Genomic DNA, 27239 nt, shown 5'->3' with positions numbered 1-27239 from the left:
AGGTGTGAACAGAAGCCCCAGGGGTCCCTCGTAAGCTCTCTCATCCCCTTCACCAGGTTAATGGAATCTCCTAGAACAATCCATCTTGGGCTTGCTCCCCGGCGTCCAGCTTACAGGGTCAGTAGTGACATGCTGGCCATCCGCCCAGGTTGCTCATAGACTGGTGAAGCCCAAAGCTAACATAGCCGGGGTCCCTCCAAGCCAGAACGGCCCGGAAGGAAGATGTGCTCCCAGGAGGGTGAGGGCTACCGTCTCCTGAAGGAATACGCCAACGGCTTCATGGTCTCCCAGGTAGGAAGAGGCTCCACCGGCTGAGGTTCTGTTGCCGGGAGGTGAGGAGGACGACAGGCACTCAGTGCTGAGTGAGGACGCGGTCTCCTCCGGGGGGCGCGAGGGTGCGCTGGGACTCTGGGCGAGTCCACGGGCAGAAGCTTGGCCACCGGGGCCTGGGGCCCTTCTAGGGATGTGTTGGCCCTCACGGAGTGGCGTCTCAGAACGACAGTTGTAGGGGCTTCCCTGGTAGCTCGTTTGGTAAAGAATCTGCCTGCAACGCAGGAGGTCCAGGTTCCACCCCTGGGTTGGGAAGACCCCCGGAGGAGGAAATGGCAACCCGCTCCAGGATTCTTGCCTGGAGAATCCCGTGGGCAGAGGGGCCTGGGGGGCTACAGCCCATGGGGTCAAAAATGAGTCAGACATGCCTGACTAACCCTTTTTTCACTGTGTTAGTGAAACAAGAGTGCATACAATCTTATTAGAATAAAACTTAATATAAACCGAGTATTAAGAAATAACATCTCAATTGAACAAAGGTGAATCTGGCGTTGAGGATAAAACTGAATAGGACCTCAGCAGAACAACAGACTTAATAAAATCGTGGGTGGGTTGGGAGGCTGGGATTGAGACATATACACACACTGTTGATCGTGTGTATAAAACAGGACGGATGAGAACCTGCTGTACAGCTCAGGGAACTCTACTCAGAGTTCTGTGCTGACCTGCTGCTGCTAAGTCGCTTCAGTCATGTCCGACTCTGTGCGACCCCACAGACGGCAGCCCATCAGGCTCCCCCGTCCCTGGGATTCTCCAGGCAAGAACGCTGGAGTGGGGTGCCATCGCCTTCTCCACTGTGCTGACCTACATGGGAAGGAAATCCAAAATAAGAGGGGATATATGTATAAACGGTGGCTGATTCCGTTTGCTGCCCAGCAGAGACTAATACAACATTGTAAAGCTACTGCTGTAAAATTAACTTTAAATATTTCAGTAGAACGAGAGTGAATCCAGTGTTAAGAGAATAAATGTAAATACAACCTGAGTGGGATGGGAGACTGAGTAAAACTCAGTAGAAGGACGTCCCTGAGGGCCCAGTGACTAAGACTCTTGAGTTCCCAACGCAGGGGCCCCGGGTTCAACCCCCGGTCAGGGAGCTAGACCCCACGTGCCACGACTAAGACCTGGTGGAGACTAATAAATATAAGTAAAAATAATTTAAAAACTCAATAGAATAAAATATGAATACAACCTCAGTAGGAAGGGTTCAAAACATCTCAGACAAGAGGGATTGCAACTTTACTATAATTAGAGTTAATACAACCTCAGTAGAAAAGCGAACGCTATATTAATTGGATAAAACTTAATGCAACCTCAGGAGGAAATTGATAAAACCTCTATAGAACGAGAGCGCACCCAACTTTCAGAGAATAAAACGTCCTCCAGCCTTATAGAATGAGAGTCGATACCCCGTTAACAGAACAAGAGCTGAAACCATCTTAATAGAATATGACTGAAGACAACCTGTGTACGAGGAGAGCTAATGAAATATGAATGGAAAAAAACCTGAGTGCAACCTCGATGGAGTGAGCGTTTATAATATCTCAATAGAATAAGACTGCACCCAACGTTAAGGCAAGAAAATGTATACGACCACTTGGAATAGGAGTTCATGAAATGTTTTTACATAGAGAGTGAACCAAACCCGAGCACAGCGCTTATACAATCACTGCAGGCTAAGTGTCAGTCGCTTAGTCCTGTCCGACTCTGCAACCCCATGGACTGCAGCCCGCCAGGCTCCTCTGCCCATGGGATTCTCCAGGCAAGAATGCTGGAGTGAGTTGCCATTTTCTCCTCCAGGGGATCTTCCCGACCCAGGGATCAAACTCGGGTCTCCGGCATTGTCAGGCAGACTCTTTCCTGTCTGAGCCACCAGGGAAACCCCAGATGCGCTTGTCTGCTGAAACCCAGGAATAGGGAGTGAATAAAACCTGAATATAGGCGCTGGTATAATCATAGCAGGGTAAGAGATCATGCCAACTTCACTGAACAAGAATCAACACAACTTTAACAGGGTGAGAACTGATTCCGCGTTAATAGAATACGGCTGAATACGACCTTCGTACAAGGAGAGTCAATAAAATCCTAATAGAAAAAAATCTGAATGCACTCTTAATGGACTGTTCATGACATCTCAATAGAACAAGAGTCATTACAATTTAATATAATTAGAGTTAATATTGAGCTCACTGCAAGAGCTGATACCATCTTAAGAGGATAAAGCTTAATACAATCTTAATATAGTAGGACTTTGAGCGACCTATTAAGGATAACAACTAATAGAACCTTAAGAAGAGTAGATACAATCTTTGCAGAATAAGAGTTAATACCGTCTTAACAGAACAGGAATGGATACGGCCATTTTAATGTAAACATTTAATTTTATACTGGGGTATAGCCAATGAACCGGAGAAGGCAATGGCACCCCACTCCAGTGTTCTTGCCTGGAGAATCCCAGGGACAGGGGAGCCTGGTAGGCTACCGTCTATGGGGTCACACAGAGTCAGACACGACTGAGGTGACTTAGCATAGCATAGTCAATGAACAATGCTGTGATGGTTTCAGGTGGACAGCAAAGGGACTCAGCTATACACACCCATGCATCCATTCTCCCCCAGCTCCCCTCCCACCCAGGCTGCCACACGACACTGAGCAGAACTCCCTGTGCTGTCCAGCAGGTCCTGGCTGGTTCTCCATATTAAATACAGCAGTGTGTCCATGTCCATCCCAGACTCCCTGACTATCCCTTCCCCCATCCTTCCCCCTGGTGACCATAAGGTTATTACAGAGGATTGAGCAGAGTTCCCTGTGCTGTCCAGCAGGTCCTCGCTGGTTCTCCATGTTAAAGACAGCAGTGTGTCCATGTCCATCCCAGACTCCCTGACCATCCTTTCTGCCACCAACCATAAGTTCATTTTCTAAGTCTGTGAGTCTTTCTATTCTGTAAGTTGGGTTGTGTCATTTCTTTACAGATCCCACATGTAAGGGATGTCGGATGATATTTTCCCTTCTCTGTCTGACTCACCCTCCTGAAGAGTGTGAGTCTTCGGAGAACTAAAGCTGACTCTGTCTTCATTGCCCCGAGGTTCTCTTTGCTGCCTGTGAGCTGGGGGTGTTTGAGCTCCTGGCAGAGGCCCTGGAGCCCCTGGACTCAGCAGCAGTGTCTTCACGTCTGGGCTCCAGCCCCCAGGGGACAGAGCTGCTACTGAACACCTGTGTGTCCCTGAAGCTGCTGCAAGCCGACGTGAGGGGAGGAAAAGGTAAGCACCCTGGCTGTTTGGAAGAAGGCATTTTAAAGGTGCACTCTCAGCACAGTTTTCTGTTTTATTTTTGTGGAAAGAGCCACAGAGTAAGTCTTCTGAGCCTGGAAGGCCGGCCACGAGGTCTCTGCAGATGACACTCATCTCTGCCTTTGGAGCATCAGAGCTGCTGGAGACAGACAGATGGGCGGGGCTGATCCTAATAAAACTTTATTGGCCAGACAGTGGTGGAACAAAGATCCAATAAAGGTTTATTGACTAAACAGGTGTTGGAACAGGGTTCCGATAAAGCTTTATTGATCAAACAGGTGGTGGAACAGGGTTCCAGTAAAGCTTTATGGGCCAGGCAGGGGGTAGAACATGGTACCAATAAAGCTTTATTAGCCAGACAGGTGGTGCAACAAGGTTCCAATAAAGCTTTATTGACCAAACAGATGCTGGAACAAGGTTCCAATAAAGCTTTATTGTCAACACAGGTGGTGGAACAGGGTGACCATAAAGCTTTATTGACCAAACAGGTTGTGGAACAGGGTTCCAGTAAAGCTTTATGGGCCAGGCAGGTGGTAGAACATGGTACCAATAAAGCTTTATTAGCCAGACAGATGCTGGAACAAGGTTCCAATAAAGCTTTATTGTCAACACAAGTGGTGGAACAGGGTGACCATAAAGCTTTATTGACCAAACAGGTTGTGGAACAGGGTTCCAGTAAAGCTTTATAGAACAGACAGGTGGTGAAACAGAGTTACAATAAAGCTCTTTAGCAGAACAGGTTGATGGAACAAGGTTCCAGTAAAGCTTTATTGGCAAAAACAGATGGCCAAAACCGGGTGCCAAACTCGGGTTGTCATTTGCTGACTGTGGATCAGGAAGTTTCCAGAGGCTGGTGTTTGCACTGAAACCCTGATGAAATATCCAAGGAACGAGACAGAAATGTGACCGAAAAGTTACACGGGAGTAATTTTTCCATCATGCTCAACTGCTTCTTTTCAAGGGTTGCCCTTTGTGTTAAGATCATATTCTTGTTTTGGTATTAAAGCTGCTTTCCTCTTACAGAAGATGGTCCTTGCCAGTTTTTACTTTTAATGCCCCTTCTTTGCAAAATTAAAAATTGTAAGCCCTATATCACTTAGATTTTTTTTTTTTTTTTAAGAATCTTGAGAATCTGTGAAATTGCAAAGTGTAGGGACCACTGCCTGGCAGAATAGGGGTGGGTGGGAGGGCAATGACAGGGGTGGGTGATGGGCTTTCTCCTTGAAGCAAGGACTTGCGTCCCCGTTGGATTTATGGGGTGCAAACAGAGAAAGTGAGTTAACTTGAACAGGAGGACGTTGTTTGGGGGTTGACGGTACTCAGATGGCTGTGGGCTTGGGAATCAAGCAGTCACACCCTGTGAGTAAGCTTTGCAGCCCCCTCCCTTTCCCCCACTGGCACCCCCAGCGCGGGCTGCGGTCCAGCCAGGACACACCTGCGGAGGATGGCGGACGTCCAAGGGGAAGCTCCTGGGGGCGGCAGGAGCCTGCTGTACCTGCAGACCCTCGGGTAGGCACGTCAGGATGTGGGCTAACCTGCCGGGCCGGAGACGCTGGGATGCTCGGCTCAGAGACCAGGTTACAGGACCTCCGGCTGCAACGCTGTCGCCCTGGGGACCCCTTGGAGCCCCGTAAGCATTCGGCAGGTACAGATTGGGCAGAAACAGTGAGCGCATTCAGTGCAGTCCAGTCGCTCCGTCGTGTCCCACTCTTTGCGACCCCATAGACTGCAGCACTTCAGGCTTCCCTGTCCTTCTCCATCTAGAATTTGCTCCAACTCATGTCCATTGAGTCGGTGATGCCATCCAACCATCTCACCCTCTGTCGTCCCCTTCTCCTCCCACCCTTAATCTTTCCCAGCATCAGGGTCTTTTCCAAGGAGTCAGTTCTTTGCAGCAGGTGGCCAAAGGATTGGAGCCCCACGGACATGTATCACGTGTCGTCTACGGGGTCGCAAAGAGTCGGAGGCGACTGAGGGACTGAGCAACACTGGGGCTCGCTGGCCCTTTCCGTTTGCTACATCGGATCTTTCCGTGGGATTTACGAGGGCTGAAAGCGGCAGGCAGGACACGCAGCCCCTGCACCACAGGCCAGCCGGTCCTTTGGGACGAGGGTCCAGCTGTCGGGGTGCCGACCGTCCCAGGCAGGAATCACGTCTGCAGTCAGGAAGTTGCCAGCATCAATGTTGGCATCTTGGCGATGCCTGGGTGTCCAACTTTATTCCCCCGCCCCTTCTGTTTGTTTTCAGCTGTGTATGCAAACACGGAGCTCGCCAGCACCTACCTGGTGAGAGGCAGCCCCAGGTCCCAGCGGGACATGCTGCTGTACGCGGGCAGGACCGCTTACGTCTGCTGGCGCCACCTGGCAGAGGCAGTCAGGTGCGTGTCAGCCGCGCCCGCGAGTCCCCAGGGCCGCCTGCGGGCTGGCTTCCGGGCGTGCCAGGAAGCAACGTGTTAGGTTTCTTATTGCGCGGGTCTCCAAGCTCCCAGATCTAGGTTTCTTAGCGCACGGGTCTCCAAACTCCCGGATCTAATGCCTGATGGTGTGAGGTGGAGCTGATGGAGTAATAATAGAAATACAGGGAACAGTCACTGGAAGGACTGATGCTGAAGCTTCAACACTTTGGCCATTTGATGTGAAAAACTGACCCACTGGCAAAGACCCTGATGCTGGGCAGGACTGAAGGCGGGAGGAGAAGGGGGCGACAGAGGATGAGCTGGTTGGATGGCATCACCGACTCCATGGACATGGGTTTGAGCAAGCTCCAGGAGTTGGTGATGGACAGGGAGGCCTGGCGTGCTGCAGTCCGTGGGGTCGCAAAGAGTCGGACATGACTGAGTGACTGGACTGAACGGAACTGCAAACTGGAAAGCGATTCCTGAGTAGTCTTGGGTTACTCGTTTCCCGCAGAGGCCATCTGTGGTGCCAGGGTAAGGTCTGTGAATGCAAGGCCGTATGAACGGAGTGCAGTGACGTCTCGGGGCCTGAGTGACGGTCTCCTCCTCGTTTTCAGGGAAGGGAGGAACCAGTATCTGAAAGCCTTCGGGATCCCGTCGGAGGAGCTCTTCTCTGCCATCTACAGGTGACCCCGCCCACCCACTCCCATAGCGTCCTGCTTGAGAGTTACATTTGTGTATTTCTCATTGAAGGATAATCCCTTTGCAGAATTGTGTGGGTTTCTGCCACACATCCGCATGCATCAGCCATCGGTTGGCCTGCGTCCCCTCCCTCTTGAACCTCCCTCCCACCTCCCTCCCACCTCCCACCCCTCTAGCTTGTCCCAGAGCCCCGGTTTGAGCTCCCTGAGTCATCCCGCAGATTCCCATGGGCTATCTGCATCGCACATGGTGATGTACGTCTCTCCGTACCTCCCACCTTCTCCTTCTCCCTACCTCCCCGGGTCTGTAAGTCTGTTATATCTGCGTCTCCACTGATGCCCTGCAAATGCATTCACGAGTACCGTCTTTCTAGATTCCATATGTATGTCTCAGTATACGATATTTGTTTTTCTGACTTGCTTCCCTCTGTGTAACAGGCTCCAGGTTCCTCCACCTCATTAGAACTGACTCAAAGGCGTTCCTTTTTGTGGCGGAGTAATATTCCATCGTGTATATGTACCACAGAGTCTTTATTCATTTGTCTGTCGATGGGCATCTAGGTTGCTTGAAATGTGACAGCAGTCGTGTTGATTTACAATGTTCCATTAATTTCCGCTCTACAGTGAAGGGATTCGGTTATGCAAATATACACGATTTCATTTTGTAACAACTGAGTAATATCCCACCCTGTATCTGCACCGCATCTTCTTTCTCCATTCCTCTGTTGGTGGACATTGAGGTTGCTTCCACGTCTTTACTGTTGGGAATAGTGTTGTGATGAATCCTGGGGGGGGTGCGTGTCTTTTCTAATTATGGTTTTCTCCAGGTGTATGCCCCAGTGGCGGGACCACAGGATCGTGCGATAGCTCTCTCTCTAGTTTTTAAAGAACATTCCATACCGTTTTCCATGATACCTGGACAAGTACACATTCCCACCAAAACTGCAGAGGGCTCCTTTATCTCCACGAGCTCTCCAACACTTAATGTTTGCAGTTTTTGATAATGGCAGTTCTGACCGGTGCGAGATGATTTACCTGTTGTAGGTTTGATTTGCGTTTCCCTAATACTCAGAACCCCACTCCAGTCCTCTTGCCTGGAAAACCCCATGGATGGAGGAGCCTGGTAGGCTGCAGTCCATGGGGTTGCTAAGAGTCAGACATGACTGAGCGACTTCACTTTCACTTTTCACTTTCACGCATTGGAGAAGGAAATGGCAACCCACTCCAGTGTTCTTGCCGGGACAATCCCAGGGACAGGGGAGCCTGGTGGGCTGCTGTCTATGGGGTCGCACAGAGTTGGACACGACTGAAGCGACTTAGCAGCAGCAGCAGAGTTGAGTTTCCACCTGGTGGTTTTTTTTTTTTTTTTTCAGGTATTCCAGAGTTTGATTCAGTTATACATAGAGGTTTATTCTTTTTTTGTTTTTTGTTTTTCTCACAGAGGTAGTTACATCATGCTCAGTGACTTCCCTGTGCAATTCAGCACAGACTTTTGGATCATGAATTTTGTATATATGAGTGTGTACATGTTCATTCCTAACCCTTCATTTGTCACTTTCATATAACATTTTTTTTTTTGATAGTCATAAGTTCCTTTGAGCTTCCCTGGTAGCTCAGCTGGTAAGGAATCCGCCTGCAATGTTGGACACCCCGGTTCGATTCCTGGGTTGGGAAGATTCCCCTGGAGAAGGGATAGGCTACCCACTCCAGGATTCTTGGGCTTCCCTGGTGGCTCAGCTGGTAAAGAATCCACCTGCAATGCTGGGAGACCTGGGTTTGATCCCTGGGTCAGGAAGATCCCCTAGAGAAGGGAAAGGCCACCCACTCTAGTATTCTGGCCTGGAGAATCCCATGGACTGTATAGTCCTTGGGGTCGCAAAGAGTCGGACACGACTGAGCAACTTTCACACATAAGTTTCTTTACTCCGTTTCAGAGTCTGGCTCTGTTGTGTAAATTAGTTCGTTTGCGTGAACACCCAGAGCCCCCTGTCATGGTTATATGATAGCTGTCTTTCTCTGACTTCCGTCACTTGGTACCGGAGTCACTCGGTCCATCCAGGCTGCTGGCAGCGGCCTTATTCCGTTCTGCTCTGCGGGTGAGCCGTATTCCTGCACAGAGAGATCTGCCTTCGTTTTCCTGTCAAGGGACGTTTTGGCGGATTTTGTGTCTTGGCCAATGTGCATTGTGCTGCCCTGAAAACAGGAAGGCGTGTGTTATTTTGAAACATGACTTTTTTTTTCTGGATCTGAGCCCAGAGGTGGGATTACTGGATTGTACGGTTTCTGGATGCTGAAGTTTTGTAAGGAACATCCATGCCGTTTTCCACGTTTGCTGCACCAGTTTAGCTTCCCACCAAGACTGCGGGAGGATTCCGCTTTCCGCCTGCCCTTTGCAGCACTTAATCTTTGTAGATCTTTCTGAAGATGGCCATTCTGATCTGTTCGAAGGGATGCGTCATTGCACTTTCGATTTGCTTCTAATAATTACTGATGCTGAGCATCTTTTTATGGGCCTGATGCCAACCTGTATGCCTTCTTGGACGAGATATCCATTTTGATCTTTGGCATTTTTTTTTTTTCTTCTTGGGTTGTCTGTGTTTGTCATATTGAAATGCATGAGCTCCTCATAAGTTTTGGAGTTGAATTTCTTGTGAGTGTCTTCATTTGCAAATACTTTTTTTTTTGCAGTCTGAACACTATCTGTTTCTTTCGTTCAGGGCTTTCTTTGTTGAGCAAATGCTCTTCAGGTAGATGAGGTCCTGTTTTCTTTTTGTTGATTATTCATTATACTAATATATATAGTTCAGCTCAGTCACTCGGTCGTGTCCGACTCTGTGACCCCACGAACTGCAGCACACCAAGCCTCCCTGTCTATCACCAACTCCCGGAGTCCACCCAAACCCATGTCCATCCAGTCGGTGATGCCATCCAACCATCTCATCCTCTGTTGTCCCCTTCTCCTCCTGCCCCGAATCCCTCCCAGCATCAGGGTCTTTTCCAATGAGTCAACTCTGCGCATGAGGTGGCCAAAGTACTGGAGTTTCAGCTTTAGCATCAGTCCTTCCAATGAACACTCAGGACTGATCTCCTTTAGGATGGACTGGTTGGATCTCCTTGCAGTCCAAGGGACTCTCAAGAGTCTAGGCTCCTCTGTCCATGGGATTTCCCAGGCAAGTATACTGGAGTGGGTTGCCAATCACTTCTCCAGGGGATCTTTCCATGACCCAGGGATGGAACGCGGGTCTTCTGGGGTCTTCCTGACCCCGGGATTGAGCCTTGTGGGTCTCCGCACCGCAGGCGGATCCTCTACCGTCTGAGCCGCCGGGGAAGCCCGTGTGTTACGGTGGAGCACGGCTGCTTTCCCGCGTTGCGTTAATTTCAGGGGTGCGGGAACTTGATTCATTTATACACAGACATCCATCCTTCTGTCTCGGGCTCTCTTTCCCATCTAGGTAATTAGCGTCTGTTCAGTAGAGTTCCCTGTGGTGTTCAGCAGGTGTTTTTGATCATCACATCGTATATGGAAACTGGAATATGTCCATTCCAAACTCTGAAATAACCCCATCCCCATTACAGCTTGTGTGTGTGTGTGTGTGTGTGTGACACTTATAGGTAATTTCTCTCAGTTTCAGAGTCTGTCTCTGTTGTGTAATTAGTTCGTCCGCATGAATATCTACAATCCAGGTGTAGGAGGCATCTCCGGACCTTTGTCTCCCCGTCTCTGACTTCCTTCCCTCCCCGAGTGTGACGGCCACTCGGTCGGGGCATGCCGCTCTCCGTGGCCTTATTCTGTCCTCTGTGTGGCTGAGTCGTGCTCCAGGGGAGAGGTGGGCCCCACTCTGTCTTCATTTTCCTGTCGACAGACATTTCGGTCGATTCGCTTTCGTGGCCTTTGTAAATCACGCCGTCCTGAAGACAGGGGTGCGTGTGTCATTTTGAATCATGATGTTTCTCTGGATCTAAGCCCACAGGTGGGATTGCTGGGTCGTACGTTTTCTGGAGGGTTAGTGTTCTAAGGATGCTCCTTGCTGTTTTCCACAATTCCTGCCCTGATGTAGTTCCCTAGCAAAAGTGTAGGAGGATTTCCTTTTTTTCTCCGCCCTTTGTTAGCACGTGTTCTTGGTAGAATGTCTCGATGATGGTCGTGCTGACCGGTATGAGGAGATCCCTCATTGTCTTTGAGTACCTTCTAATAATTAGTGATGCAGAGCGACTTTTCATGAGTGGAATGGCCCTCTGTATGCCTTCTTGGAAGGAATATGTATTTTTATCTTTGGAGTCTTTTTATCTCTGATGTTTTGTGGTTTTGATATGAGATGTGTGAGCTGTTTGTAGCAATCGGAGGTGAATTTCTTGTGGGTATCTTGGTTAGAAAAAATTTCTTTTCCATTCTGAGAGTCTCTTTGTCTATCGTTTTCGATGTCGTCAGTTGTCAAAATGCATTTAAGGTCTGTGCCCACATGCTTTTTTCTTATTTTTGGCTCATTGTTCATTTTCTGTGTGGTGGATCCAAATGAACCTCTTCACGATTGTTCAAGAGGGTTGTGAAGTAAAAGTCGCTCAGTCGGGTCTGACTCTTTGCGACCCCATGGACTGCAGCACGCCAGGCCTCCGTGTCCACCACCATCTCCCAGAGCTTGCTCAAATTCATGCCCATGGAGTCGGTGATGCCATCCAACCATCTCATCCTCTGTCGTCCCCTTCTCCTCCTGCCCTCAATTTAATGACAGCAAACGCAGCTTTTATATGTGTCGTTACAAAGCCCAGCCACGAGGTGGCAGAATTTCTCCAGAAACTGTTTTTTTTAACCCCTTTTTGTAGTAGAAATGTTAGTTTACTTTGGAGAACGCTTCATTCCTCCGATATTGTATTTGTTTCAAGGGTACAGGAACTTGGATTTCCTTATACATAGATGTTTATCTCTTTTTTATTTTTCCACCATATAGGTGGTTAGAGTGTGTTCAGTAGACGCCGTTTTGCTATTCAGTAGGTCATTTTGGATCATCTGTTTGATTATATTATAATCTGGTGGCTCGGTGGATAAAGAATCTGCCTGCAATGCAGGAGATTAGGGCTTGATCCCCAGGTTGGGAAGATCCCCTGGAGGAGGGCATGGCAGCCCACTCCAGTGTCCTTGCCTGGGGAATCCCACGGACAGAGGAGCCTGATGGGCTACAGTCCACGGGGTCGCAGAGAGTCGGACACGACTGAGCCGCTCAGCATGAACAAATGTGTGTGTTATCAGCAAACTCTTAATGGATCCGTCATCACTAACTTTTCTTGTTTTTATAAGCGTAAGTTTCTTTTCTCTGTTCCAACGTCTGTTTCTCTTGCGTAAAGCAGTTTGTATCCATTGTTAGATTCCAGCCACAAGTGGTCTCCTTCGCCCTGTCTGCCTGGCTTCTCTAGGTCTGATCACCTCTGGTTCCTTCTCTCACACTGGACGTGGCATTCTCTCCTGCTCGTTCGTGGCTGAGTTGATGGTTCGTCGTGTCTGTGAGGCCCCCTCTTCTTTACCCGTTCACCTGTCCCCGAACACTCAGGCTGTTTCCGTGTCCTGGTTATTTTCCTGGCGCGGCTGTGATCTCCCGAGTGTACCTATGTTTTGGAAACCCTGGGGCTTCTCTGGCTCTGTGCCCATGGTCGGGGTGAGCGTGTCCTAAGATGCTTCTCTGTTTTCTTTTGTGAAGGACCCCCATACTCTTCTCCCTCCTGCACGGACCGATTCCCACTCCCAGCAACAGTGCAGGGAGGCTCTCTCCCCTCCACACCCTCTTCAGCGTTTATTTTGGAGATTTTGTGAGATGCCCATTCTCACAAGATGGGCAAGGTGTATGGTGATAAGATACCTCACCAGACTTTTAAGTGGCCTCTCTCTAGTAAGCAGTGATGCTCAGCACGTTTTCATGTCCCTAATGCAATCTTTCTGCCTTCTCGAAGACGTACCCATTTCAATCTATGTCCCCTTTATTTCTTGTTTTTGTGTGTGTGTGTGTGTCTGTGTGTGTGTGTTTTTGACACAGAGCCGCACAAGCTGTTTCTGTGTTTCAGACACGAGTTCTCCGTGGGTATCTTGGTTTGCAAAGATTGTTTGCCATCCTGAGCGTTATCTTTTCATGTGGGATTCCCCGTGCTGTGCAAATTCTTTTGCGGTTAACTAGATTCTGTTTCGGAGAAGGCAGTGGCACCCCACTCCAGTACTCTTACCTGGAAAATCCCCTGGACGGAGGAGCCTGGTGGGCTGCAGTCCATGGGGTCGTTCAGAGTCGGACACAACTGAGCGACTTCACTTTGACTTTTCACTTTCATGCATTGGAGGAGGAAATGGCAACCCACTCCAGTGTCCTTGCCTGGAGAAGCCCAGGGACGGGGGAGCCTGGTGGGCTGCCGTCTGTGGGGTCGCACAGAGTCGGGCACGACTGACGCGACTCAGCAGCAGCAGCAGATCCTGTTTTCTTACTTTGGGTGTATATCTCACTACTCCGAGTGGACGGCAAGGCCGTCCTGACTGTATTTTCGTCCAGAGGCTCACAGTCCGTGTCCTCCGATTTAGATCTCGGTCTTTCCTGAAGTGCGTCTTAGTGTACGGTCTTGGGAATATTCCCGTTTCGTTCTGGCTTTCATTGTTTCAGGCGCCGCCTACGCTGTCCCCCGTGACGCCCGTCACCTGTTTGGATTCCCAGCAGCCCAGGAGGAGGGCCCCGTGCTCTTCTACCGCGTCTGCGGCATTGGGTGTGTGTAGAGGGTTTGACCATGACCATTCTCAGCTGTGTGAAGCGATACCTCGCTGGAATTTGATCTGCCTCTCCCTTATAATTCCTGGTGCCGAGCACTTTTCATGGATCTAATGCAACCTCTATAGTTGCTTGCAAGAAATATGCATTTCCATCTCTGGCCCTTTTTTTTTTTTTTTCCACGGGTTGGTTGTGTTTTTGACATTGAGGTGTAGGAGCTGTTTGTATGTTCTGGAGATGAATTTCTGGCAGGTATCTTGGTTTGAAAATGATCCTCCCCCCCACAATTTTAAGGATTTCTCTTTCCTTGAGGATGTCCTGGCTGTGGAAAGGCTTTTAAGGTTAATTAGGTCCTGTTTTCGTTTTGAGTTTAGTTTTCATTCTTCTAAGTGAAAATCACTCAGTCGTGTCTGACTATCTGCGACCCAGTGGACTATACAGTCCATGGAATCCTCCAGGCCAGAATACTGGAATGGGTAGCCTTTCCCTTCTCCAGGGCATCTTCCCGACCCAGGGATGGAACCCAGCTCTCCCGCATTGCAGGCAGATTCTTTACCAGCTGAGCCACCAGGGAAGCCCAAGAATACTGGAGGTGGGTAGCCTCTCCCTTCTCCGGGGGATCTTCCCAACCCAGGAATCGAACCAGGGGTCTCCCGCATTGCGGGATTCTTTAGCCGCTGAGTTACCAAGGAAGCCCCATTATTCCAAGGGGTGGATGTCAAAATGTGTCCTGCATGTACTTCCCCTAAGAATTTCATAGAACCTGTCCTTCCATCTAGGTCTTAGGCTATTTGCAGATTCTTGCTGTGTGTGGTGTTAGGGACTGTTCTGATTGCCTTGTCTCTCTCTCTCCCTTTTAATTGTCTGAGGAGCATCCAGACTGTTGTCCATAGTGCTTGGCACCATTTGCGTTCCCGGGTGGTAGGAGGAGAATTCTGTTTCCTCCACAGACTCTTCAGCACGGAGTGTTTGTGGACTTGTTTACAGCGGCCATTCTGACCGGTGCCAAGTGATTCTGCATTGAAATCTGGTTTGCCTCTCGCTAATAATCCCTGATGCTGCGCGTTCTTCACCCCAGGAAAGTGGTTCTGTTATGCTAAGTGCACCGGGCTTCTTTCTCCTTTTGCGGCTGAGTCATATTCCACGGTGTGTGGATACCACAGCTTCCTCATCTGAGTCGTATTCCACGCCTTGCTCATCTGCGCCTCTGTCAATGGACAGCTTGGTTGCTTCCACATCTTGAACATTGTGACGAGTGTTGCTATGATCATCAAGGTGCGTGCATTTTTTCAAATTATGGTTTTCTCCATGTATATGCCTCGAGGTGAGATTGCTGGGCCATGAGTGCAGTGCAGTCGCTCAGTCGTGTCCGACCCTTTGCGACCCCATGAATCTCAGCACGCCAGCCCTCCCTGTCCATCACCAGCTCCCGGAATTCACTCAAACTCACGTCCATTGAGTCGGTGATGGCATCCAGCCAACTTATCCTCTGTTGTCCCCTTCTCCTCCTGCCCCCAATCCCTCCCAGCATCAGGGTCTTTTCCAATGAGTTAACTCTTCGCATGAGGTGTCCAAAGTACTGGAGTTTAAGCTTTAGCATCATTCCTTCCAAAGAAATCCCAGGGCTGATCTCCTTCAGAATGGACTGGTTGGATCTCCTTGCAGTCCAAGGGACTCTCAAGAGTCTTCTCCAACACCACAGTTCAAAAGCATCAATTCTTCGGCGCTCAGCTTTCTTTATAGTCCAACTCTCACATCCATACATGACCACTGGCAAAACCATAGACTTGACTAGACAGACCTTTGTTGGCAAAGTAATATCTCTGGTTTTTAATATGCTATCTAGGTTGGTCATAACTTTCCTTCCAAGGAGTAAGCGTCTTTTAATTTCATGGCTGCAGTCACCATCTGCAGTGATTTGGAGCCCCCCCCCAAAATAAAGTCTGACACTGTTTCCACTGTTTCCCCATCTATTTGCCATGAAGTGATGGGACCAGATGCCATGATCTTAGTTTTCTGAATGTTCAGTTTTAAGCCAACTTTTTCACTCTCCTCTTTCACCTTCATCAAGAGGCTTTTTAGTTCCTCTTCACTTTCTGCCGGAAGGGTGGTGTCATCTGCTTATCTGAGGTCATTGATATTTCTCCCAGCAATCTTGATTCCAGCCTGTGCTTCCTCCAGCCCAGCGTTTCTCATGATGTACTCTGCATAGAAGTTAAATAAGCAGAGTGACCATATACAGCCTTGGCGGGCTCCTTTTCCTATTTGGAACCCGTCTGTTGTTCCCTTCCCTAATGTTTGACTGTGTTGAGATCATTTTATGTGATATGTTTTTAACGAGTGCAAGTTAAAGGTACCTGTTGACATTGACTTCGTGATCATCTGCCCAGTTTTGAGTTCTTGTTCACTGAACAGCCATAGGAGACTCCTAGGAGGGCAGAAGTACTTGGAGCTCTGCAGAGCTTGGGAATATTAACGAACATGAAGTCGCTCAGTCGTATCCGAGTCTCTGCGACCCCATGGACTGTAGCCTACCAGGCTCCTCTGTCCATGGGATTTTCCAGGCAAAAGTACTCGAGTGGATTGCCGTTTCCTTCTCCAGGGATCTTCCCAACCCAGGGATCGAACCCGGGCCTCCCGCATCGTAGACAGACGCTTTACCGTCTGAGCCACCAGGGAAGTCTGGGAATATTAAGTGCCCGTCAACACAGCTTTTATAGTCGCTGTTACCAAACATGGCCACAAGAGGGCAGCATTACTCCATGCGATGCTTTTGCTTTTTTCCGTTTGTTCTTTGGCTGTTTCTTTACATTGGAGCAGAGTTGACGGTCAGTGATGTTTGTTTCAAGTGTACAGGAAGTTGGTTCAGTGAGACACAGCCACGGGTATATTCTCTTTTCGGTTCTTTCCCCCATATAAGGTGATTCCTGGGTGTTCCCTAGACTGCCCCATGCTACTCAACAGATCCATTTTCATCATCTGTGACGATATGTTCAAGCCTGGGAAAATCCCATGGATACAGCAGCCTGGTGGGCAACGGTCCATCGGGTCACAAAGAGTTGGACACGACTGGAGTGCTCAAGGATGCGTGCCCAAGTGGCATTTGTTATTAGCCAACTCAATTTTTCCTTTCTCCCTTTCTTTTTTTTCTAAATTTTTTATAATCATTACTTGGTTTTCAGAGTTTAGGTCTTTCCTGTTCGCTCAGACTGTAAAGAATCCGCGTGCAATGGTGGAGATCTGTGTTCAAACTCTGGGTCGTGAAGATCCCCTGGAGGAGGGCATGGCAACCCACTCCAGTGTTCTTGCCTGGAGAACCTCATGGACAGAGGAGCCTGGCGGGCTACAGTCTGTGCGGTCGCAGAGGGGCAGACAGGACTGAGCGCCTAACGCTTTCTAAGTTTGTGAGTGTGTTTGTGTTGGTAAAATGGTTGATTTGCCTAAATTTCTAGCACGTGCCTGTCGGTGGTATAGGATCTGCCTTTCTCTCTCTGAGTTTCTTTCCTTAGCATAAGTCACTCGGTCCATCCAGGCTGCTATCAATGGCATTAATCTGTTCTTTTTCTTGGCCGAGTAATATTCCAGTAGAAAAGTTAGGCACTCCTTGGATCTGTCCAGAATGAGCGGGAAATCCTTTTTCTTTTGGGGCGGGCTGTGGAAAGAGACAAGCCTGGGGCTTTGCAGGCAGCACCAGCGTCAGCTGTGGGTGACTCGTCAGATGACATGTGACGCCACAGGGGTCAGACCTTGCTGGTGACTCCGTGACGACGTGTCAGACGATGCTGGTGGCTTCATGACTGTCTGAAGTGTGTGTGGCTGCTCCCAGGCTGGGGCAGGAAATGCACCAACAATTAAGGAGGGAGGGTGGTCACTGCTGAGGGTCCTGAGACCCGGGGCCGGCTGTGCAGCCTGTGTATTCTTCCCTGCCTCCCTACCTCCCCACTGACTCCAAAACCACAGAGCAGCCTCTGCAGAGGCTGAGAGGAGAGAGGCTGCCCCCAGGAGACCCTCACCGCCCCCTCGCCTGCCTACCCTGCAGCGTCGTTGGCTCCTTCTCACCTGTGTCCCCTCCCGAGAGCCTCCTCCCCCCTCCTCCCGGGACCCAGCTCCCCCTCCACTTGTCTCCACGTCCCTGAATCCATCATGCCCAGCCCCCTCCCCCAGCCTGTGTGGACAACCCTCACCGGCCTCCAGCCTCCAGCCTCCTGCATTGCACAGCTGACCCAGTTGCCTGGCGCTCCACCCCGGTGGGTGAAGGACCCGGGTCTTTGCTCAGCTCAGGGGCCCCCGCGTCGTTGCTCAGGGTGATACCTACTGGACTCCACAAGGTTCTCATGGGCTCATCTCGTCGTGTTCCAGGTCCGAGGACGAAAGGCTGCAGTTCATGCAGGGTCTGCAGGACGTGTGGAGGCTGGAGGGGGCGACGGTGCTGGCCGCCTTCGACCTGTCCCCCTTCCCGCTCATCTGCGACCTGGGGGGTGAGTGTCCGCCCCGGACCCTGGAGCTGCGTTTGGAACCCTGTTTGTAGAACCTAGGGCTTCCCTGGTGGCTCAGATGGTAAGGAATCTGCCTGCAATGCAGGACTCCTGGGTTCAATCCCTGGGTCGGGAAGATCCCCTGGAGGAGGGCATGGCAACCCACTCCAGGATTCTTGCCTGGAGACTCCCATGGACAGAGGAGCCTGGGGGGCTACGGTCCACGGCGTCACACAGAGTTGAACACAGCTGATGTGACTTAGCACAGGCACACATATTGAGTAGAATTCCCTGCGCTGCACACTAGAAACTTGTCAAGTATCAGAGTGATTCATAGCAGCGTGCCCGTGTCTGTCCCAGTCTCCTCACGTATCCCTCCCCTCGTTCCCCTTTGGTGTGTTTGTTTCCCGTGTCTGAGACTCTATTTCTGTTTTGCGCAGAAGTTCATTAGTATCACATTTTAGGTTCCACGAATGAGTGACGTCACGTGGTATTTGTCTCTCTGTCTCTGATGAACGTCACTTGGTCCGATCATCTCTAGGTCCATCCGCATCGTGGCGATGGCATCGCTGTGTTCTTTTTCACGGCTGCGTAATATTCCACTGTATACGTGTGCGACATCTTCTCCATCCATAGCTCTGTTGATGGACCTTTAGGTTGAGGTTATTTTATAAAAGTGGATTCCTTGACTCTGAGATGTTCACACTGCTGGCATCTGGAGGGAGGTCTCCATGTCTCACCCGGGTGTCCCCTGGAAATGTCTCCCACAGGGAGACATGGGCACGTCTTCCCGTGGCATCTGCCCAGGGGCTTCCTCTGCCTGGCTGTTGTCTGTCCTTGGGCGGACGACGGGAAGCCGTCAGGTCAGAGTCTACATGGAAGGTGGATGTGTGGGTTGGTCCAGCCAGGAAGTTGCCTTAGATACAGGGCTTTGTACGTGAGCCTGTCACCATGGAGACCAGACTGTGGGTACCGCCCAGGTCTGAGGGCTGTCACAGCCCACATTCTCTTGCAGGCGGTTCTGGGGCTCTGGCCAAGGCGTGCGTGTCCCTGTACCCGGGATGTCGGGCCATCGTGTTCGACATCCCAGGAGTGGTGCAGATCGCCAAGAGACATTTCTCAGCCTCGGAGGACGAGCGCATCAGCTTCCATGAAGGTGGGTGTCTGGAACACTGTCTGTGTCCACAGGGAAACACGTGGGTCCTGGGGGGCTGGGGAGATGGAGCCAGTGGGCGTTCAGTGTGGCTTTCTGGACCATCCAAATACACCCCCTTAAGATGGAGCTTCCGGGGGGCTCAGTGGTAAAGAATCCACCTGCCAGGGCAGAATACGCAAAAGACGCAGGTTCGATCCCCGAGTCGGGAAGATCCCCTGGAGACAGAAATGGCGACCCACTCCAGTATTCTTGCCTGGAGAATCCCCATGGACAGAGGAGCCTGGCGGGGCTACAGTCCATGGGGTCATGAAAGAGTCGGACACGACTGAGCACCCGGGCATTTAAACCTAGAACTGTGATGCAGGATGGGTGGGAAATGTGGGAGGGTATTGTTTTCTTGCAGTTAATTCTTTCCTGAGTGTTGTACTGAGTTCAGTGTGTCTCCTCACCCAGAGTTTGTAAACAGGACTTTAGGAAATAAGGTGTTTGCAGAGGTGATGCAGTGAAGGGTCTGAGATGAGGATCCTCCTGGATAGGGGTGGCCCTAAACCCCAGTGACACGGTCCTTATAAGACAGAGAAGAGGAGAGATACGGACACAGAGGAGAAGCCACGTGGAGACGGAGGAAGAGATGGGAGGGAGGCGGCCACCAGCCCAGGGATGGACGCCTGGAGCCCCCAGAAGCTGGAAGAGGCGGGGAGGACCCTCCCCTGGAGCCTCTGCAGGGAGCTCAGCCCTGGGAAACCTGACCTCAGACGTCTGGTCTCCAGGGCTGGGAGAGGACATATGTCCTGGTCTCTGGGCACTTCTTACGGCCGTCCCGGGAAACTCACGTAGGTTATTTACAACCAGCTCGTGTGCGAGTGGCAATGAGCGACGTGGGTCAAAGGCAAGGTGAGGGGACAGTTATCGACTGAAAAGACAGAAGCTTCTCAGATGTCCCAAGGCTCAGAAACCACAGCAGCTTTGCGGACCGCTGCGAGGGACTTGTGGTTGCCTTGGAAACGTGGGGCGCGGTTCCCAGCTGCAGGCCGTCACTTCGGTACCGAGGTCTGAGCTGTAGATACCGTGTACCTCCATGTGTAGACACAACTGGCTGTTTGTGACTCTTTTTCTCTGCTGTGTCAGGAGGAACACAGCAGGTGGGGGTATCATTTCTGTCCACTCTGAGATCTGCCAAGAACTCCCTATTATTATGATTATTGTTATTATTTTGGCCATGGGATGCAGCTTGTGGGATCTTAGTTCCCTGACCTGGGATTGAACCTATTTTCTTGGTAATGAAACCATGGAGTCCTAAACGCTGGACAGCAGGGGAATTAATTCCTTATTTTATTTTTTTAAAAGTTCACCTCCAAGTTCAGGGCATCTCAAGGGACAGGCCGCCAGCATTCCATCCAGGGCCGTATGCGGGGGGACTCTGACTGACCCGGGTGAAGGGTCAGCTCCTTTCCAATGACTCTGCATCCGACAGGCAGATTTCAAGGTGACCAGAATGTGCCAGACCGTGTCCTTAAAGGACTGGATGCTGCCTTTATTTAAAATTCTGAAATTTAGACCATCAGGAAGTTTTCTTTTTTTGGGGGGTGCGGAATGGGGGGCTTTATGTTGGATTTTTTTAAACCGTTGAATTAAAATATACTGAATCTGAATGACTGAGTTTGGGGAGCCCCCTTCCATTTTGTGCTCAGAAGGAGGACCTCAGTGTGAAGTTAACCACCTCTAGGGCATCTTCTTGGAAATACATGCGCTGACGGTGTCAGTTCTGTGCCTCACCCGGGAAATGGGGTGAAGAAGGAGCCTTTGGGGGACTTCCTTGATGGCCCAAGTGGCTAAGACTCTGAGCTTCCAGGACAGGGGGCTCTGGTTCCACTCCTGGTCCAGGAGCTGCGTTCCTGCATGCTGGAAGACCCAGTGCAAGAAAGAAAGAAAGGGGTGGGGGAAGGAAGGCTGAGAAAGACAAAAGAGAAGAAAGAAAAAGAGAAGAAGGAAAAAGAAAGCAGGAAAGACACTACAGGTCCCATTGGTTTTTAAAAAAGAAAAAGAAGCAGGCTTTGGAAGCTGGGAAAACTAGATGGACGTGAAATGAAAGGGTTAGTTGCTCGGTCGTGTTCAACTCTTTGCAATGTATGGACTGTACCCACCAGGCTCCTCTGTCCGTGGGGATGCTCCAGTCAAGAATGCTGGAGTGGGTTGCCATTCCCTTCTCCAGGGGGAATCTTCCCAACCCAGGGATCAAACCCTGGTGTCCTGCATTGGCAGGCAGATTCTTGACCATCTGAGCCCCCTGGGAAGCCCAGGAGGGTTGGGGACCGCTGCTTTAAGGGTGCTATTTACACGAGACTTTCTGAAATCAAGTAAAAATAAAACCGTTGTCCAGAGCTGACGCGAAAGGGGCGTAAAGGGAGTATTCCATCGTTCAGAATCGTCTCATCGTCACACGGAGACGTCTTCTGTTTCGGGAGGTCAGCAGCTGGGGGCATCTGGGGCCAGGTCTGTGTGTATGAGTGACCTGGCCACGCTGGGTGTGGGTGTCCTCACTTGGAATTGAGGCAGGCTGACAAGGGGCCCCCGTGCCTGTGTTGCAGGGGATTTCTTCACAGACGCCCTCCCGGAGGCGGACCTGTATATCCTGGCCAGGGTCCTGCATGACTGGACCGATGCCAAGTGCTGCCACCTGCTGCACAGGGTCTATCGGGCCTGCAGGACAGGTCGGTGGCGGGGACGCCGGGCGCCGGGCCCGCGGGTCCACTCAGGGCAGAGTACGGGTGTCTCGACGCGACGAGGGCTCGCAAAGCCCGTCACGGGGACACAGACGCGCCTCTGCGTGTGAGGCCGGAGTTCCGGCCGGCCTCTGGAGGCTGCCCTCCTTTTCGATCACCAGCACGCCACGGGCTCCCTCATGTCGTCTCTTCATCGCCACAGTCTTCCATTCCCCCCACCCTGAAGTTGCGGTTCTCAAAGTACGGTGTCATTTTCAGGAGTGAAGTCGTTCCTGGAGGGTTGTGTCTAGAGCCCTTCCGTGGGGGAGCTCTAGGAAGTGTGTTGAGCAAAAGTGAATTATTTATGTTTCAATGCACACTGACGTTACTGGATGGTGACTTGAGTTGTTTTTTTTTTTTTTTTTTTGACTTTGTGTAGAGGGACGTTTGAAACCTTGGTCCTTTAAGTTTATTTCTACCGATTCATTTCTTTAGCTGTGCTGGGCTTTAGCCACGGCGCTGGAGATCTTCCAACTTCGTCGTGGGATACGGGATCCTTTGTCATTGCTTGCAAACTCTTAGCTGTGGCAGGCGGGATCTAGTCCCCTGGCCAGGCGTGGAACCCGGGTCCCCTGCTTTGAGCGTACAGAGTCTTAGCCAGCGGACCTCTGAGGACGTCCTTCATTGAACCCTAGTATCATTATTATTATTAGTTTGTACAAACAGGAAAATCGCCAAGGAACAGATATATATGTATCTGTAGCCTGGAGAATCCCATGGACAGAGGAGCCTGGCGGGCAGCAGTCCATGGGGTCGCACAGACTCAGACACGACTCAAGCGACTCAGCGCACAGCACGCACGGCTGATTCCCTCTGCTGTGTGGCAGAAACGAACGCAACATTGTCAAGAAGCTGTAGGTCCATAAAAAATTAGTTAAAAAAAAAAAAAATAGAAAAAGTTGCCCAAATGGGTACTGGCTTGCCTGCGGTTTTTCTGTTTAGAAGAATGTGCGTGGCTCGGCGTCTCCAAGGTCACGGAAACTATGAGTTTCTCCCGGGGGTGATGCTGTGTGGGCTCTGGTTTGCTTCCTGTATTTCAGTTTGGTAGCTCAGTCGTGTCCAACTCTTTGCAACCCCATGGACTGCAGCACGTCAGGCCTCCCTGTCCCTCACCAGCTTCCGGAGTTCACTCAAACTCACGTCCATTGAGTCGGTGATGCCATCCAACCGTCTCATCCTCTGTCGCCCCCTTCTCCTCCCGCCTTCAATCTTTCCCAGCATCAGGGTCTTTTCCAATGAGTCAGCTCTTCGCATCAGGTGGCCAAAGGATTGGAGCCCACACACATATATATACACAAATCCCAGGTGGTGCGAGTGGTAAAGAACTCAGCTGCCAGTGTAGCAAATGTAGGAGACTCTGATTCGATCCCTGGGTCGGGAAGATCCCCTGGAGAAGGAGATGGCAACCCCTCCAGTATTCTTGCCTGGAGAATCCCATGGACAGAGGAGCCTGGAGGGCTACAGTCCATGGGGTCGCAAAGAGCTGGACACGACTGAGCGACCGGACATGCACATATATAACACATAAAGCATGTCATATTTACATTTAAAATTTATATATTAAGCGTTTACTTTTAAATAGTAAATGAATGAATGGATGTCAAAAATATAAAATAATCGTTACGTAATTTGTGTTATTTTTGGATATCCTTAAAAATAAATATCATGAAAAACGTTGAAATGTAAAAATTTTAAATATTAAAATACTATATATTTACAGTAAAACTATATTACATTTGTGTATGTAGTTACATTATGGGCCATAAAAGTTGCTCAGTCATGCCCGACCCTTTGCGACCCCATGGACTATACAGCCCATGGAATTCTCCAGGCCAGAATACCAGAGTGGGTAGCCGTTTCCTTGTCCAGGGGATCTTCCCAACCCAGGGATCAAACCCGGGTCTCCCGCACTGCAGGTGGATTCTTTACCAGCTGAGCCACCAGGGAAGCCCAAGAATACGGGACTGGGTCGCCTATCCCTTTTCCAGGGGATCTTCCCGACCCAGGAATCGAACCTGGGTCTCCCGCACTGCAGGCGGAGTCTTTACTCACTGAGCGATCAGGGACACCCGTGTACATATGGGTACGTATGTGTATGCATGTCTGTGTTACACGTGTCTGCATCGGTATATGTATGTGCGTGAATATGTATCGGCACACTCAGATGTTGCATGCATGGTACAGACACGACCTTCCAGACAGCGCAGCTAGGGGAATCCCCCACATCTGGAGGCAAAGCTCTTTTCCTCACGTTCTCGCTGCTTGGAGGTCCCATCTCCGCCTCTCCCCACGAGCCTCCTACTGATGGTCAGCCCCATTGTGTCTGCATTGCTGCAAATTACTACCAATAACGCACGGATCTTACTTTGACGTCAGGGGGAGCGAGTGTGGGCATTCCTAGCCACGAGATCCATTGTCCAAAAAGGACCCAGGACTTGGTGACTTTTTAAAGAAGCCAGGAGAACGTGGCGTTTGGTCTGAGAATCGGGTACGGAATAAAACGGGTCAGAACGTGTGTAAGGGTTACTTTGATCGCTTGATTGGCACACTCGCCTTTGAGCTTTCAGAGAAAATGACGTGACACATCGTTTTGTGGATTTGTTTCTAAGCGATGAAGCTGGAAAATAAGAACAAACGGTCACATGTCGTTTTCCGGGGGTGCGTTCCGAAGGATGCGTTTTGAGGATCGATGGTCCTTTCTCCCCGCCTCCCTCCCGTCTCTGCCTCTGTGTCCACCTGGTTTCTCCTCTGGCTCTGTCTGTCTCCTTTTCCATTTCTCATAAGGACCCTGTCCTTGCACGGCAACCCTCTCCAGCATTCTTGGCTGGAGAGTCCTGTGGACATGAGCCTGGTGGGGCTACAGTCTATGGGGTGGGAAAGAGTCAGACACGGCTGAAGCGACTGAGCCGCTCCTGGTTACCAGCCAGAGGCGGGTGGACAGTGTTTGTAGACACAGCCCTGCTTAATCGTGTGCTCTGTCCAGTGCCTACGGGCCACGCTGGCCTCTAGAGCTGGGAGGAAAGAGGGGACGATGGCTGTGTGTCCTAGGTCAGGCTCTGTCCCGCGGGGGTCCTAGGTCAGGCTCTGTCCTCCAGGGGGTCCTAGGTCAGGGTCTGTCCCGCGGGGGGTCCTAGGTCAGGGTCTGTCCCGCGCGGGGTCCTAGATTAGGGTCCATCTTGCAGGGGAGGGTGGGAGATGCCCGGAGCTGTGGGCTAACCTGCGAGCCGGGGGTGTGCGCAGGAAGCCGGGCGAGGAGAGAGTGGCCAGTGGGTCCTGGGTCTGGGCTGACCCTCGCTCAACCCCTCACCCTCCCCGCGGCAGGTGGCGGCATCCTGGTCATCGAGAGCCTCCTGGACGCGGACGGGCGGGGCCCTCTGACCACGCTGCTGTACTCGCTGAACATGCTGGTGCAGACGGAGGGCCGCGAGCGGACCCCCGCCGAGTACCGCGCGCTCCTGGCCCCCGCCGGCTTCCGAGACGTGCGGTGCCGGAGGACGGGGGGAACCTACGATGCTGTCTTGGCCAGGAAGTGAGCCCTGCAGCGTGTGACCCCGCACCCCCGTCATGACGCAACGCCTGCAGTGAAGAGACGGTGTCGGTCACGTTTCATTCTTGTTTTTTCTTCTTCTTTTTTCCCATTCTTGTCTGTCTATTTTGCATGTTTCTTGTTTTTCTGCCCTGTCGAGGGATATGAGGTTTATGCCCACGGATGGTCACATAAAACTGGTTTGAGTTTTATCTTACTTTCTTTAATTATCCTTATTTTCACTTGATTCCAGTCCATTCTATTTTGCTTCCTTCCTGTGATGGAGTTAAAGGTCTGAGATGAGGTTCCTCCTGGATGGGGATGGCCCTAAACCCAAGGACAGGGTCCTTATAAGACACAGAAGAGGAGAGACACGGACGCCGAGGAGAAGCCACGTGGAGACGGAGGCGGAGATGGGAGGGAGGCGGCCACCAGCCCAGGGATGGACACCTGGAGCCCCCAGAAGCCGGAAGAGGCGGGAAGGACCCTCCCATGGAGACTCTGCAGGGAGCTCAGCCCTGGGACCCTTTGACCTCAGACATCTGATCTCCAGGACTCAGGGAGGGTGAATGTCTGTGGTTTTAAGTCATGATCCCATTGGTTTGTTTTGATCGACCCAGGACACTGATACGCAAGGAAATGGATAGATCGTGGACACATCCCAAATTGTTTAAGTTTGAAAAAGCAGAAAAGAATTGCTGGTCTGTTTTGCACCATAGAGTCCAAGAGGTCTGTCGTGAGGAGTTTTAATATCTACTCCTTTAGCAACTTTCTGATATGCAATAAATATAGCGTCATGAACTACCATCAACATGCTGCATGTTGTGTGGCTTATACCTGGAAGTCTGTGCCTCTGACCGTCCTTCCCTGTTTCGTTCACCTCCCAGCCTGCACCTGTGGCAACAAGCTGTCTGTATCTATGAGGTTGTTGCCAAGGTAGCTGTTCCCTCCTCCAGGGGATCTTCCAAGGTAGCCATTCCCTCCTCCAGGGGATCTTCCAAGGTAGCTAATCCCTCCTCCAGGGGATCTTCCAAGGTAGCCATTCCCTCCTCCAGGGGATCTTCCAAGGTAGCTAATCCCTCCTCCAGGGGATCTTCCTGACCCAGGGATGGAGCCTGGGTCTCCTGCCTTGCAGGTGGATTCTTTACCCTCTGAGCCACCGGGGAAGCCCATGACAATCTCTAGGTCTATCCATGTGGCTGCCAGGGGCTGTACTTCGCTCTTTTTTAGGGCACGTAATGTTCTATTGTATGTATGTACCCCATCTTCTTGAACCATTCCTCTGTCAATGGACAGCTTAGTTTGTTTCCACGCCTTGACTGTTTTGTAATTTTGTTTGTGGTATCTTTTAGGTTCTGCATGTGAGCAATATAATAGAACGCATTCGTCTTTCTCTGTCTGACTGACTTCACTTTGCATGAAAGCAGGAGTTTATGTTCGTGTTTTTTCATGGTGGCATAGCCTGGGTGGGACGTGGGATCTTTCCGGACCGGAAATCAGACCCGTGTCCCCTTTCCTGGCAGGTGGGTTTTTAACCACTGGATGGCCGGGCAAGTCCTGTTGGATATGTTTTATAATCAGAAGCAAGACAAGACTTCAACTGTCATTTCAGAAGAAGCATTTAATCTTTGTTTCCGGTTGTGCTGGGTCTTTGTTGCCGTGTGGCTTTTCTGTAGTTGCGACGAGCAAGCGCTGGTCTCTTCTTCCGCTTCCTATCTGCTTTCTACTTTCCACTTGGGAGCTTCTTCTCTCTTGCTGCAGAGCACAGGCTCTCGGGCACGCGGGCTTCAGGAACTGCTGCTCGTGGCCTCAGTAGTTTTGACTCCCAGGCTCTGGAGCCCAGGCTCATTGGCTGTGGTGCGTGGGCTCT

At 50.8% G+C, this 27239-nt stretch overlaps 1 protein-coding gene across 1 annotated transcript; it reads left to right on the top strand.

Moving 5' to 3' along the window:
• Positions 1-26336, top strand: ASMT (acetylserotonin O-methyltransferase). The gene is made up of 8 exons (XM_005896338.3): positions 1-291; positions 3416-3590; positions 5868-5997; positions 6633-6701; positions 17810-17928; positions 18941-19081; positions 21670-21792; positions 25165-26336. Exons 1-8 carry the CDS (start codon positions 223-225, stop codon positions 25374-25376), a joined length of 1038 nt encoding a protein of 345 aa, XP_005896400.2. The 5' UTR covers positions 1-222; the 3' UTR covers positions 25377-26336.
• Positions 26337-27239: the final 903 nt, after the last annotated feature.

Source organism: Bos mutus, chromosome X, assembly GCF_027580195.1.
Source record: "Bos mutus isolate GX-2022 chromosome X, NWIPB_WYAK_1.1, whole genome shotgun sequence".
Lineage (NCBI taxonomy): Eukaryota > Metazoa > Chordata > Mammalia > Artiodactyla > Bovidae > Bos > Bos mutus.
Note: the sequence above shows the minus strand (reverse complement) of the source record. Positions and strands in the feature narration are given on the sequence as shown.